General features: G+C 36.5%; 1 protein-coding gene across 1 annotated transcript in view; it reads left to right on the top strand.

The window, feature by feature from the left end:
* trpc5a (transient receptor potential cation channel, subfamily C, member 5a) overlaps window positions 1-15,078 on the top strand; it is a 113,778-nt gene that overhangs the window by 89,211 nt on the left and 9,489 nt on the right. The window contains exons 14-15 of the mRNA XM_044098272.1: window positions 8,320-8,515; window positions 9,443-9,652. Coding sequence (XP_043954207.1) covers window positions 8,320-8,515; window positions 9,443-9,652 — 406 coding nt within the window. The remainder of the gene's footprint in view (window positions 1-8,319; window positions 8,516-9,442; window positions 9,653-15,078) is intronic.

Raw genomic sequence — 15,078 nt, 5'->3', positions numbered from 1 at the left:
TACTCAGAGGCATCTTCAGTGTTGCTGTAATACTGACCACTACAGGAGATCCTACTTGTTCGCAATTTTTAAATTACATTTCAGTCAATAAAGTAATTTTGAATTGAATAGAAATATCTAATGTCATAATAAGATTGTAAATCAGGGCAGAAGAAGAGATATTTCCAAATCTTTATATATATATATATATATATATATATATATATAAACTTTTGAAGCCAATACTTATGAGTATTTAATTTTCGGACAGAATTTGACCTTGAAATGGATCAACAGTCTCAGAAGATAGGAAGTAACAGAACTATAAAGCGTAAAGCGCATTTGTTTTTCATTCTGTAAAGTAATTCCAGTTTATTTCAAAGTAATATAATATTGCTCAAGAAGAAAATGTAGTTCAGTAAATCTATCCCTAGAAAGATTTCAGATACTTGAGTAACGTTTTATAAAAGTTACTCAAATTAAGGTAACTTGTTGCTGCCTCCATCTGAGGGTTTTAACTGGGAATCAGTAACAGTTTTAGTGAAATATTTCCATTCTTTTGGCCTTAATGCTCCTGTTGATAATCAGGCGCCCTCTAGTGGACAATTGCAGATAAACCAATTGACTTTGACTCTCAAACCCATTGAAGTTCTCGTTTTACCAGCAAATGATGTGGAAATTACTGCAGTATTTTAGTGTTGTACCTGTGTGAGAAATAATTCTGCAAACCGTGTGAAGGTTTATCAGGTGTTGGTATGGCAGCGCTGCAACCCGGACAGGAAGCAGCGCTCAGAGTGCTGCTGCTGAGGGAGGGAACAGCAGAGTCACTGGGATGAATTTAGATGAGGAAAGTGGTTTGTTTTGGATAATAGTGTTATCGATCTGTTATCGACTCCATTACAGTAAAAGATGCGGTACAATAGCCGAGAGGTGAGCAGGAGCTAAAGCAACAAATCACACCCTCAACCTTACATTGTACAGTTTCTGCTCTATTAACGACACAAAGAAAAGATCATTTCTAAAAAACGCAGTCATCACCAGATTATTTACTTCTGCACGAGATAAATGTGGCATTTGTTCTTCTGAACCTAAAGTCTTAATGCTTTCAGAGAAACATATCAGATTAAACTTTGCTCCACTCTGAAATATGTTTCTCTAAAGGCTAGGAAAGACAAGATAAAACTCGCTTTATTCACGCCTCTGTTTTAATCCGCAAACAAAAATTTGCCTCTCAGACTTGAACAATAAATTGCATTTCTTGTCAATGATGCTACTTTCCCACATTCAAATGTATTTAAGGAGAGAAAAGTGTGAGATTCTCAAAGAGCAGCTCTATTTGTGACACACACAATTTTAGTATTTCCAACCATTTCTGGTTGGTTGGAAATAAGTTCTCTCATGAAAGATACCAAAGTTTTGTATAAAAGTCAAGTTAATTTGTGTGTCATATTTATTCAAAAAGGCGGCTCCAAGTGCTTTTCATCATACAGACATGGTAAAATAACCAGTCATGAAACATGCAATAAACATGGCATTTTGTCAAATACTTTTATAAAAACGTCAAGCAAACATGCATCTTATTATATGACAAAATAAAACAGCTTTAAAAAGTGTTTTTGATGCTAATTTGGATTAATTTATTTTTGTCAGGTGTAATGCCAAGTACTTATTCTGTGGGTTTATGTGTGGGAGACATCAGATTGATGCATATCATGTTTTTCTTTAAGCATTTCAAAATAACTCTATGTTCAGATCCACATTCTGACTAATACCTTGACCGAGTCTCTGCACATCCTCAAAAAGTCGTATATTCATGTATCTAAAATTAAGGCCTTAAAAAGTCTTGAATTTGTTTTAAAAGCCTTTAAAGTGTTAGTCACAGATTTAAAATTTTGTCTTTATAGGACTCTTAAATTATATTTATTTTTACTTGTGATACTTTTCTGTCGCATTCAGATAGAAAATTTGTGATTTGCTAACTAGCTACTAATATACTCTTGCTAGCTAGCTAGCTTTTTGGGTCTCGTGTAAATCCATTGCCAGTTGGCTGGATGAAATTTGTAGGTTTCTGTAGCAATACAGGTCTTAAATTTTATTCAGAGAGGTCTTAAAAGGTCTTAAATGTGAGTTGCTGAAAGTCCTGACTAAGCACCGATAGAAGAAGTGATCTTGTTGCTCCTCTCATGGTGTAACTCCGGTACATCAGCTCTGATTGGCTGCTGCAGGACCAGAAGCTGTGGGACAGAAATCAGCGTCACGCTGAAGCCAAATGAGCATGCAGCGCGCCGAGGAGACAGCTGAGATGACGCATTATGCAAACGGAGTGATTGCAGTCCCGCAGGCAACGCGGTTTGCATCATTATTCATGAGTTTACAATGCAAGGATTATTTCCTCTTCTCTGTCTGCATGTGTGTGTGTGTGTGTGTGTGTGTGTGGGCGGGTGTGTGTGTGTGTGTCTTTCACTCTCTAATTCACACACATATCATGATTTTGGAGGTTTTTTCACAGGATCACTTCCTGTTTCTGCTCAGGTGTCTCATCTCCCTCCTCCTCTCACTCATCTGTACTTCACACACTTATCACCACTAATGTGTTAGATTGCTTCACACAAGCAGCATTCATACATGTGTGTGTGTGTCTCTCTTCTTTCCCTTCACACAAGTCCTGTAAAATCTCTCATTTTCTTTCACACTCTGCGGCCCCTCGTCTATTTACTTTTACACAAAGCTCTCTTTCTCTGGGGTTTGCAGACTCTGCTTGATCAAACCAAATGAAACATCTCAGTTGTAAACATTGAAATAAGTAGTTCAACAATTTGTTTTACTGACGATCAAAATGCAATTTAACGTCAGAAATATTGAGGTGTGTTATTCTGCACAAAGTTGTTTTATAGTCACTTAGTAAAGCGACAGTATTAATTTAAATTTCAGTATATTTTGAATAGAATCAACAGCTCTAAATCTGTAGTTAAATAAAAATTTATTCAGAAATATTTGGATCTGGTGATGTTTACTTATCTGTTTCTTGTTTTACATAAAGTTTGTACTTTCTTATTGGATTTTAAAGAAATTGCCGTGCATCTCGTAATTTTTTCTGGTCTGTCATTCATGACTGCATTATTTTTTGTATGGATGGAGTCCAAAACATTTGACTTTATTCTTGCCCCCAACCTTGCAGAACCTGCCTATCACATGTTGAAATTGTTTATATGAAATCATGTTTGTAAAACACCTTGCTGTTATTTTAAATGTACCTGTTTTATATTTACTAGTTTAACATTGAGTTCAGTTTGTATTAACCACAACAAGTAATTAGCACAAATTGCTTAATTAGTGATGTATTTTTAAAGCGTTAGAAATTTTAACACCAATTAAATTCTTATTATTATTTTTTTGGTCAAAACCTTTGTATTCTCAAGTTTCTGGTATGCCACTAAATCTGTTACCTCCGCTAACAACGATGGACGACAAAGTTGCTTCTTTTAGTTCACGGGGGGTTAAATTTTGCTTCCAAAATTGATCTGATTGGATGCTGGAAAAGACTATTGTGTCCAAGTTGTGCTAAAAAGAATTGGCCTACTAGCGAAGCTACTTGAGGCTAAAATAGCTTCTCAATGCTAAAGATGTAGCTAGTACAGACGTCCTAAACACTAATGCTAACGTCCTACTTCATGTCTGCTGTCAAACTTTAGAACCTATTTCTTATTTTGTAGGTTCGTGTGTGGGAGAAAATGTTCATTAAGCATTTAAAAGTAACTCCATGTTGATATCCACATCCTGACTGATACCTTTAACACAGTGTCCATATTTGTTAAATTAATTTTTACAAGTAAGTTAATCTCTAATATCTTAATCACAGATCTTAAACTTTGTTTTGGCAGGACTATTTAACCTTGTATGCTATTTATATTTATATTCTTATCGCTGTAATTTTCTGTCAGGCGAATGTTTGAGTCAGACTCAATCATCTTCATTGTGTTCTGTAATTCAAGATGGCTGAAGCTGCTGCTAACTACCTGCTAATATAGCTAGCTATGTTGTATTATAGATGTTTTTGTGTTTTTTTTTTTGCCAGTTCGCTTGACAAAGTTTGTTCATTTCCGTATTGATGCAGGTCTTGTATCCCATTGTCTTAAAAGGTCTTAAATTTGAGTTGCCACACTTCTAAAAAAAATTTTATAATTGATCAGAGGCTCCTAAATATAAACCTGATGGTTGAAATAATCTAAGTAACATTAAAAACAATAAATTTCTTTGCTGTTGAGCTCATATGTCTCTTTAGTCAGTATTTAGCGTCACAGAGCTCCAGTTTTACGTCCTCAGTCTGCTGGAAAACACACAGAAATGTTCTTGTTCCTACAAACGACGAGCTCCGTACAGCGGAGTGAATTAACTCCACCAGGTCAGTTTGCCGAGTGTAAACACACGGGCGCGTGTTGTTGTTTTCTGACACAGAAGAAGCGAATGCAGCACACACACTGCGTCTCTTCTCGGTTCACCTCCCACATAAACTGCAGAAGTATAACAGTGAAATGACTGAGTGGCTGCAAGGATCAGCTGGAGCAGTTTATGACTCGGCTTAGTGGAGTGAGAGATGAGAGGAGAACACAGGAGAGGAAGAGGAGCCAGCTGGATGGGAGAAGAGGAAGAGAGGAGGAGGAGCATGGAGGAAGGGGCTTTTTGGAAAATAATAGTCACTAGGATGATTGTTTAAAGCTCTAAAAGCTTGTCTTTTTGGTAACACTTTATCCAACCGGATCATAAACATGATGTTACAACCTGATACCAACATGAAGGAGCCTTCAGAAATCTTTGACTGTTGTCATGAAGTGTCATTCAGTAAACAAAGACACTTTCAGTGCGAAGGTGATGCTTTTAATAGATTTTTAATGGACGTTTTAATAGAACTTTGCACTTTGTCATTATTTACCCAGTTGACAGTTGACACTTTTAATGCAACTTTACATTGAAAGTGTCATCATTTACTGAATGACACTGTATGACAATGTAAGCATTTATGAAGACTCCTTCATATTTATAACAGTGTCATGTCAGTTTTATGCAAACCCCTTCAAGTAAAGTGTTACCTTGTTTTTTAATTCAACTGTTTTCTAGCCTCCCATCATTAACATAAATGGGTGGAGATCATAAAAATCTTTTGGTACTTTAAGTAACGCTACGTTCCATGTAACCCAAATCTGATTTGTTTTCTTTTTTATTATGATTTTTGCCCATATCCAACTTTTCACAGAAGAGTAAATGGTTCATTTCTTCCCCCCCCCCCCCCCCCTCGAGGACTCAAGGCCTCCAAACGTGGGTCGCGCTATCCCCTACGCCACCACAGCACGCCCCGAATGGTTCATTTCTAATCTTTTCTCCCCACTAAAAATCTGATTTGTCCGTATGTGGTTCTAAATCAGATTATTTTCAAAGTGCCTGCAGTCAGTCTGGTCATATTGCATTTAATCTGACTTTTATGTCGATATTGTCAGGCATGCATCATAATTCTGCACCAGAAGAAGCCAGAACAGATGCAAACATTAGCTAAAAAAATCATAATCATCAAATTCCTTTCCACTGATGTGTATCACATCACAATCCCAACACAAATTGGCAGTTGCTGTTAGTTGTGCTTTCTTTTTCTTAGCTTCCTTTGTCTTGTTATGATCTTGTGACAAATTGTTGAGCTCATCATAGGAACTAGTTCTCAGTCCAACACTCCAAACACCGGCTGTGGATGATTTAATGGAGAAGCAGTGTTGTGAAGATGTGCTGAATGACGAGTGTCAGAAAGAGTAGGAGCTTCTTAAAGAGACAGAGGCCCAATTTCGAAGTTGTTTTTGATATATATATATATATATATATATATATATATATATATATATATATATATATATATATAGTATTAGTTACTCGATTGTGCTATAATGTGATACTATGTGCCAAGAAAATACATAATACCGCCTCTTTAAGAAAAGTCTGATTAAAAAAAGAGTCATTTGATTTTGCCTAAAGTGTAGATATATCTAATTATTTACCAGGTTGATCTGGTAAATATTAAAAACAATGAATATGTTAAAAACGACCTTATGCTCGCTGTTAAGTATGATGAAAGATGCTTCTCTTCCAAAAATCCTTGGAACCTTGTTGAGAGTGTTTGGCAATTGAAATATAATGATAAATCTACTTACTTCTGTTAGAAAGCATACATTAGAACAAATATATTTCCAAATTAACACAGAAATTGTTGCTATTATAAAAATCGACATTATTTGAAACCTAGATCATATGGAAAACCTGTAGGATGAGCTGAAGAGAAGAAAACAAAACACCTGAATCCTAGTCAGGCGCTCACTATCTGCTGTGAAATGTCTCTGAATGGCACCCATGAAGTGAAAACTGGGGAATAATTGAAATAATGAAACATAAAATGATGGAGTTTCATCCCTTTCTCTTTTCGTCCTCCCATCTTTCCCGTTTCATAACCAACACAATATCACGCTCGGCTGCTTCGTTCGTCGTTGATTTAATTCCCTCCTTTTCTCCCTCCGTTTCTCTCCTCTCTTACACAACACACCGAGCCTCTCACCTCTCTGACTTACAAATTTCCCCTCCACACACCATCGCACCATCACTCAAATGATGTTCTGTGAGGGAGAAAAACAGCCTGTGCACCGACTGATCAAATGTTCCTGCAACGCAACAGTCCTGCCGTTCACCACAATGAGAATAAACGCTGCATCCCTGAATATTTCATGCAATATAAATATAGAAACCCCCCGTCTGTGTCGTTCTCTTGATGTAGCGTGGAGCGCCGCCAAATGTTGCTTCATCAAAAATTCAGCAAGCGCAGTTGTAACAGTGACAGCCACACAAAGAAACACGTGAAGGCAAGCAGAGGACGGAGAGAAGCCAGGAAAGATAAAGGATGGAGAAAGAAATCAAGGAGGGAAAAATGACAACAACTCAGAAAGCAGGAGGAAAACATGGAGCTGCCTCTCGGAGTCGAGATCAGGAAATTTTCTACTTTTGTATCTCAATAAAGCCACTTCTGAAATTCTTTCTCGAGCTTCTTGGTTTAAAAGGCCGGGAAGTTTTAGGCGAGGATGTTCAGATTGTTTATCAAATCAAGAAAATAACAATAAAGCAGAATTTTTTTATTTATTATTTGGTTTATTAGTTTTTTGTAGGAAAAGGACCCCATTCATTGTAGATCCAAAACTGAAAATACATTTTCTCTGTTCACTGCAAAAACACAAAATATTACCAAGTATTTTTTTGTGTTTTGTAGCACAAATATTTCAGTTCACTTGAAATAAGACAAAACTAACTTAAAAGTAACTTATCAAGATGTAGGAGCTTGTTTTAGAAAATAATTCCCTAACATTGATGTACAGGAACTATTGGCAGATTATTTGGCTTTTAACAATCTGCACTTTAACATAAAGCAGTGATTTACTTAAAACAAACTTCTATATCTTGATAAGTTACATTTAAGCTGGTTTTTGTCTTATTTCAAGTGTAATAAAATATATCCACTAGAAACTAGACTAAAATACTTGTTAATATTTGGTGTTTTTGCTGCATTGTATTAAAAGAAAGACGTCTAGTTTTCAAATTCTTTTGGGATGGGATCACGTTCTTTGAAAATGGCTCCCATATTTAGCCAAGTTTAATAAATTAAATTAAAAGCTGATTTGGGTGCAGCAAAGGTCGGATTTTCAGTGAAAGGTTCTCAAAAGATACAGTTTGACTCATTATACAAGCTTAAATAAAATCCAAAATGTCCATAAAAACAGGAATTTAAATTAGTGACCAGAGTTTAAGCTTCTCTCTGCAGACTGATAGAGAGCTGCAGCAACCAAATCAGTCTATTTCTTTGATACAAACATTATTGTACGGGTTGAAAAACACTAATTTTGGGGGAAAAACTCCAATCTGTCTGGTCAATAAAATAATCTGGATAATATTTGTAGTTTACATAATGTGCTGTGTCTCCAGAAATATGCTACAGTACAGAAATGCACAGGAATATTCTGCTTTTTTTTTTTAGAAATGGAATAAAATATTGTTTTCAAGCTTTATTTCTCATAATTTTAAAGATGACAGTTTAAATTTTAAAATTTCTCTGAAGTCCTTTTCAAATAGAGATGATGTCACAGTTTTGAATGTCATGTTTTGACTATTTATTATTGTTTACTTTAATAAAATCCCTGTGAGAGCTCAGAGTTATGGACATTTGATTAACAAAGGCGTTATTTATAAAATTCATCGTCTAACTTTCTCTACAGATCTTTACGTTAATTTCACATTAATTGTCTTCTTTCTGATCCCTTTCAGGTTATTTGAGACTCTCCAGTCGCTCTTCTGGTCCATATTTGGGCTGCTCAACCTTTACGTCACCAACGTGAAAGCTCGGCACGAGTTCACCGAGTTCGTCGGGGCGACGATGTTTGGGACGTACAACGTCATCTCTCTGGTGGTTCTGCTGAACATGCTTATCGCCATGATGAACAACTCCTACCAACTCATCGCTGTGAGTTACAACCTGGAACCATTACAGCTCCTCTGTAATGGTTAAATAGAGGTCACAGCGTGCACAAATGAACAAGTTTTAATAATTATTTGTAAATGGTTGTATTTATTTATTTTTTTCAGTTGGAGGCCATACACTGCAAAAACACAATCACTGGAGTAATGCTAACAGCTATCCATAGCCACGCTATGTATTGACTGACTGATAGTCATAGTTATCAAATATTCTTGTCTCGTTTTTAGTGTAAGCGTCTTGGAGTAAGACAAAACTAATTTACAAGTTAACTTTCAGCAAGATATACAAGTTAATTATTCCTTAGTATAGATTAATAAGTACTAATTTCATGGCCTTTTTTACATGTTTTAAGTGAAGTAATATGCTGAAAAGTAATTTGTAATATTCTAAGATATTTGCACCAGAACTAGATGGATATACATGACAAGATTTTATGGTTTTTTTGTGTACTCACATTTGCAATAAAATATTAGATTGGTTCTGGGATCTTACCTGGGCTCTTTTACTACTTTTGGCATTTTTAATTTTGAGGCAACTCATTTGTGGTTGTTTTCATTTAATAAGAAACTTTATTAATATCATATGGTTTCACACAATAAGTCACTAAAAATTCATAATTTTCCTAACGCTTCCTGTTGACTACTTCTTTGTCGTTTCCGGCAGTAGTAACATGTGGTTTTGATTATGTGATGATCCAGAAAAAAAAGTGTTTCCATTGTACTTTTGCCAAATAAACCAATTTGATATGGGCAAGAAAAACACCTCACTCTTATCAACATTTAGGTTTTTTTTTATTGCCATGTTTCCATTAAACAAATTTTTTTTTGAAATGTCAAATTGCACAACTGGTCAACGGAAACGTAGGTCCTGTCACTGAAGAGGTTGAAGAGGTTTCTTCTGGTTTTTTTGCAGGACCACGCCGACATTGAGTGGAAGTTTGCCCGCACCAAGCTGTGGATGAGCTACTTTGATGAGGGCGGCACGCTGCCCCCTCCCTTCAACATCATTCCCAGCCCAAAGTCCTTCTGGTACCTCCTGATGTGGCTCCACAACAAGCTGTGCAGGAGAGGCCAGCCGCCCGGAGAGGCCTCGCACAAATGCGAAAACCTTCGAGAGTTCACTGTGAGTCACAGAGAATTACAGATTATTGTCACAGTGTTTCATATCACTCCATATCAATAATTATTGATTAGTTGTTTTGTTTTTTTGTTTCAAATATCTGAAATCCTGCCAAATTAGTGGCGTGACATTTCCTGTTTTATCCAGGTTACACTCCATTTTGTCGTTTTTTTATTTTAAGGCAAAACCTTGAACTGCTGTTTTGCAAGTTACTCAGCAGGTTGTTGCTAGGTAACCAAAGAGTGAGTGAGTTGCTAGGTTACCAAAGAGTGAGTGAGTCAGTTGATTCCACCAAACTAGCTTAGCTGGCCTTGAGAAATCGAGAGGCTAAAACATTTCATCTGCCGCTGTGCAGTTCAGGATCGAAGTTCAGTTGAATTATTTAATTTTCTTTCGGACATATTATTGATACTATTGGTATTGATCACATGTTTATCACAATATATGTTTTGCTGTTGATTTATTGTCCAACACAAGATAATAGTTACTTGTTTTGCTTGTTTGAGTTACTGTCATTTGCTCATTTGATCTCTTTTTACTGTTGTTTTATTAATTTACGAGATATAATCACGTCAAGTTACATCATTCAGTCTCTCCAGTTTTTTGCCACTCCCATATTTTTATGCTAATTCATAATTGTGAGTTTATTGCCAATTTTCCACAAAAGTGGTCAGACATTGGGTTTAAATTATGGCTAACTCCCACCTGCTAGTGGCAGTATTTCTTACTTTTACGACACTTCTACCTCAGTCTTACGTGATAGCACATTAACAGCATGGTGAGCAGCAAAACGTCGCATTTTACGTCACACGTAAGCATAAATATTGCAAAATCTCCTCCAAATATTTCTAAATTAGTGATTTTGACTGCAAAAATAATCGGAAAATCCTGGAGGGATTGATCCGTGTCAAAAATGTTCAATATTATATAATTTTACAAAGTATGTGTCAAATGCAGAGACAACTATAGCAGTTGATAAGGATTTTCATGAATCTTGATGGCCCAAAATGAAAATCAGTGTGACACCCAGCTATAAAGGAAGCATTTAAATACCAAATTGTTGTTTTTCTATCCCAGTAGTAGAATAAAAAACAAAAGAAACAACTTTTCCAGCAGAGTTATGCCTGGTTTCTCCGCTGCAGGTTTCATTTACACCCATAATATGTGAATTATGAGCTGCCATTGAGGCTGTTATGAAACAGTGTGTGTAATCCAAGGAGGTCACATTTCCAAACAATCAGCCCAGAACCATAAATCATGCTATATTCAGCGTGTTGTATCAGCAGCGACAGTTATTTAATGAGAAAAGTTGAGCCGAAGAAAGTATTAGAAAGCAACGCAAAATGCTAGATGACGATCGACTCGCAGCCGCAGAGAAAAACTGCAAGACAAATAAGTGGAAACCTGCAACACTTAAAAGTTAAAACCAGATTTAGAAATGTTTTATGAAAATTCATTAATAGTAGTCAAAATAGAGGGTAAAAAAGATTTAAAACAGTGGATCTAAAGGAAGTTTTATGTTTGTTTAAATCTTTTGCTGGCTCTAAAACAATATTTACGCTTCATGCAGCATCTTGATTAATTGGGCTCTGATCGTCCGGACTGAACTGCTGTTGCGGCTCTTTTTATTTTGATTACTGTGAGTGGGATGATTTGATTGAAAACAGATTATTAGGATTTACACCTGCATTTAATCAGAAAGAAAGTAATTGCGGTTAGCAGCCTTGATAAATACTACAGCAGAAAAAATAATTAATTGCTAAATGATTAACCTCCAAACAGGCAGACGCCTGGTCAGGTTGTTCAGACCCAACAGCACCAAGCAGAAATAAAAGGTTATTAGTTGATTAGATAAATGTTTTCCCCATTCTTAAGGTAAAAATACAGCTAAATTTGTTTATGTAACTTTATGTTAGCCTTTATTTTTCAGTTTGGTTTGTTGATGGTGGCAGGATTGTATTTTCAGGACATATTTAATGATTCAGGAGTTGAAAGAATCATGACTCAAACTAGTTATTGGAGTCATTTCCACAGTCGAGTGACGTGACTTTAACTATTATGATTGCTGGATTTGGAGTTGTTTTGGGTATTTCTACACAATCAGTATGTCTTGAAAGTGATCACCGTTCAGAAAGAGAGAAATTCTCATGAAGGACTCAAAAACTCAAATCAGAGCCTGTTCATGGGTAAATTTCTATCAGGTCAAATCTTTTCTTGCAAATCAGTCGAACACTATGTAACATATTTTTACAAGATAAAGTTTTTTATGTAAGGCTCTAATTTCCTTGATCGCTGCTGTTTTCAGTTATTGTTTAACTTAAACTTGGTGTACTCTCTTGAGCAATGAACTGTTCTTTTTTATTTTTAATCTTATTCATGCAAACCTTTGATTATAACCATGACTACTGGTGGCTGTTTGTTTGACTATGGATAACTGTTAGCTTTACTGTGGGTAGTGGCTAGTTTGATTATGGATTGTTGTTAACTTGACGATAGTTGTTAGCTTGGCTATTTATAGCTGATAGCTTAGCTATGGATAGCTGTTAGCTTCACAGTTAATGGTTAGTTTGACTATGTATTGTGTTAACTTGACTATAGCTGTTAGCTTAGCTATGGGCAGTGGCTAGTTTGACTATGGATAGTTTTTAGCTTGAGTCAATACATAGCTTGGCTATGGATAGCTGCTAGCTTTACTAAAGATATCTGTTAGCTTGACTATGGGTAGTGGCTAGTTTGACTATGACTTATTGCTAGCTTGATTATGAATAGCTGTTACCTTTACTATATGGAATGGTTAATTTGACTATGAATTATTGCTAGCTTGATTATGGATAGCTGTTAGCTTTACCATTTATAGCTGTTAGCTTGGCTGCACTCAGTACACTTCACTCAAACCAGTTAGCTTGAGTACTTCATTACGTTTTTCCCTGATTCTCACACTGAGCTCTTGCTGCTATAGGTGAGAAACTGTCACTCAAGATCAATCGATCAATCAATCAAATTTTATTTTTATAGCACATTTCAAAAACACGGCATTCCAAAGTGCATTTGAGATGTTAAAAGGCAGCAATTTTACAGAAACACACATGACAGGCATCAGCTGTGTGTCTGGAAGTCCAGAAGGAACATCGACAGATGAACATGTCCTGATAAACACATGCAACAGTCCAGTCATTTGGAGAGACACCGAGAGCCATCGGCACACACTGATAAGGCTTTTTCACACCATCACACACACGCATTGACTGCAGCTGGCGTGTTCACCTCAACTGAAGTCAGCTGAGTTATGTAAGCCAAGCAGCCCACGTAGGTTCAGAGAGGCACACGGCTCTGCAGAGATCTGATCGCAGGAGAGAGTTTGTGTTTATGTGCATGATCAGAGAGTAAGCATCAGAGCGGCATGAGACACCGAAAGCAAAGATTGTCCCGTAAGGAAAGATGTGGGGAGGACGGCTGCAGATAGAAATGTGTCAGTGTTTTGTTAGCAGACAGCAGGAAGAAGAGAGGACAGATGAGTGAGAAACTGAGCAGGAATTAAAATGAACATGGATAACTGAACACAACAGCGTGAAATGTGAAGACAATGAATTTCTGTTGAAGGTAATTGTAGTTTTTCACACCTCAGTGTTCCTCTTGGATGAGATTCACTCCAAACGTCTGAAGAATTAGGTTGTTGTTAGCAGCTTGGTTTGGTTCCATCTCCTGTCTCAACTCTGACAGTTAGCAAAATAATACATTGGAAACATTTAACTCTTAATTGTAGTGTAAACATTTCAGATTATTAGACATTTTAATAAAATATAACGAGAGTAAATGTTAAAAGTAGTATTTAAACGATTACGTTTTTACGGGAAAATCTTCCAAAATGACCTGGACCTTTGTTAAAAATTGGCAACCCCTGGGAGGAACAGAAAGTAATTTCAAAAGCTGGCATGTTTAGGGTTTCTTCTCAGCATCTGAATCAGATTTTAGTCCAGACTTTGACTAGGCCAAACCCTTATTTTTCTCAAGGCAGCATTAATGCAGTAAAATCACAGTTCAAGTTATAAAACCTCAGATTATGTTCTCAAATGTTTTGGTTATCAAAATGTTTTTTGATGTGAGACGGTCTTTCATGTTTTTTTATCATCAATGTTTTCTCTTCTTCCTTTGAGACCATTTTGCCCTTTCCTTTGGATTATTAACTCTGACCTTAACTGAGGCAAGTGATGCCTTCATTAGCTGGGATGTTGATCTGGGTTCTGTTGGGACCTGCTGGCTGAGTCATTGATCCTCTCCTGTGCCCCGTTTCCTCTGAGCGGTACCACTGGGTCGGTGCGGTTCGTTAAGATATTTTGACTGTTTCTGTTTCAGAAGCGACCCATAAACAACCAACCCATACCACACCATACCTGGGTCTGTAGGACGATGGTTCGGTACAGTTAGGTTGACATTTCTGGCTTCGCATAACAAAGTCCGTTGATCGGAACACAGAAAAATGTCACTGCTTATGATAAACCTGTAAAACTGGTAGAATTCAACACCACCGGCCCAATTGTTTCTAATGTCTGACACCAATTATTCAAAATTCTCTTTTTGCACTTTCTTAAATTTCCATTTGTGTCTCTACTGCTTCTGAAAACAGCCCAAATGTAAAAAAAAAAAAACAACAACAAACAAACAAACAAAAAAAACACCCAGTCATTTTCTGGCAAGAACGTAATGTTTTTTGGGTGTCTGGAAAACAGGTCAATTCAAAATCCTTCCAATTATTGAGTTACAATCTGCAGGGTCTGCGCCGTTACCTAGCAACCCCAGTAGTGCTCCACTAATTTATTATTAAAAGACGAGCGCATTTGGTCAGCTATTGTTACCGCTGTATTCATTGTACAATGGCTGCTGGAAAGGATAATTGTTTTTGCTGTTGACTTAGCATAACTACTTGCTGCTTTCTTGTTGAATGCAACAAAGAAAATACTTGGAGTGTTTTTTTGTAGTAAAGGAATATGTAAATCACTGTCGATCGAAAATTTCAAAAGAGCTTCGCATGTTTGTTATTGAAAGAAAGGCAACCACTCTATTAATTTAGTTTGGGGTCGACTGGAGAAAACTGAGAAAGATTTAATCATTCTCAGCAATAACAACATGATTTAGGGCTCTCTTTGTTTGAAACCCTTTTAATAATGTAATTAAATGCAGATTTGGGTGCTCTACATACATCCACCTGCATGGGGGGACTAATATGTATCATCACATCATAAAATCAGTTCAGGTGCCACAAATGGCCCCCGCACCACACTTTTAGACACCCGTGAATATATTCAGGTTCCAGATTAAGGCTTTTTGCTGCAGTCAGTTTAAAACCAGGGTGTACATTTGCTCTACATGATGTTTTTATCAATGTTTAATGGTGAAAAGTGATTACCCAGACTCCATCACTCTTTACAATA

The sequence above is a fragment of the Gambusia affinis genome, linkage group LG18 (assembly GCF_019740435.1).
Source record: "Gambusia affinis linkage group LG18, SWU_Gaff_1.0, whole genome shotgun sequence".
NCBI classification, from domain to species: Eukaryota; Metazoa; Chordata; class Actinopteri; order Cyprinodontiformes; family Poeciliidae; genus Gambusia; species Gambusia affinis.
This window is presented reverse-complemented; position numbering and strand designations above follow the sequence as displayed.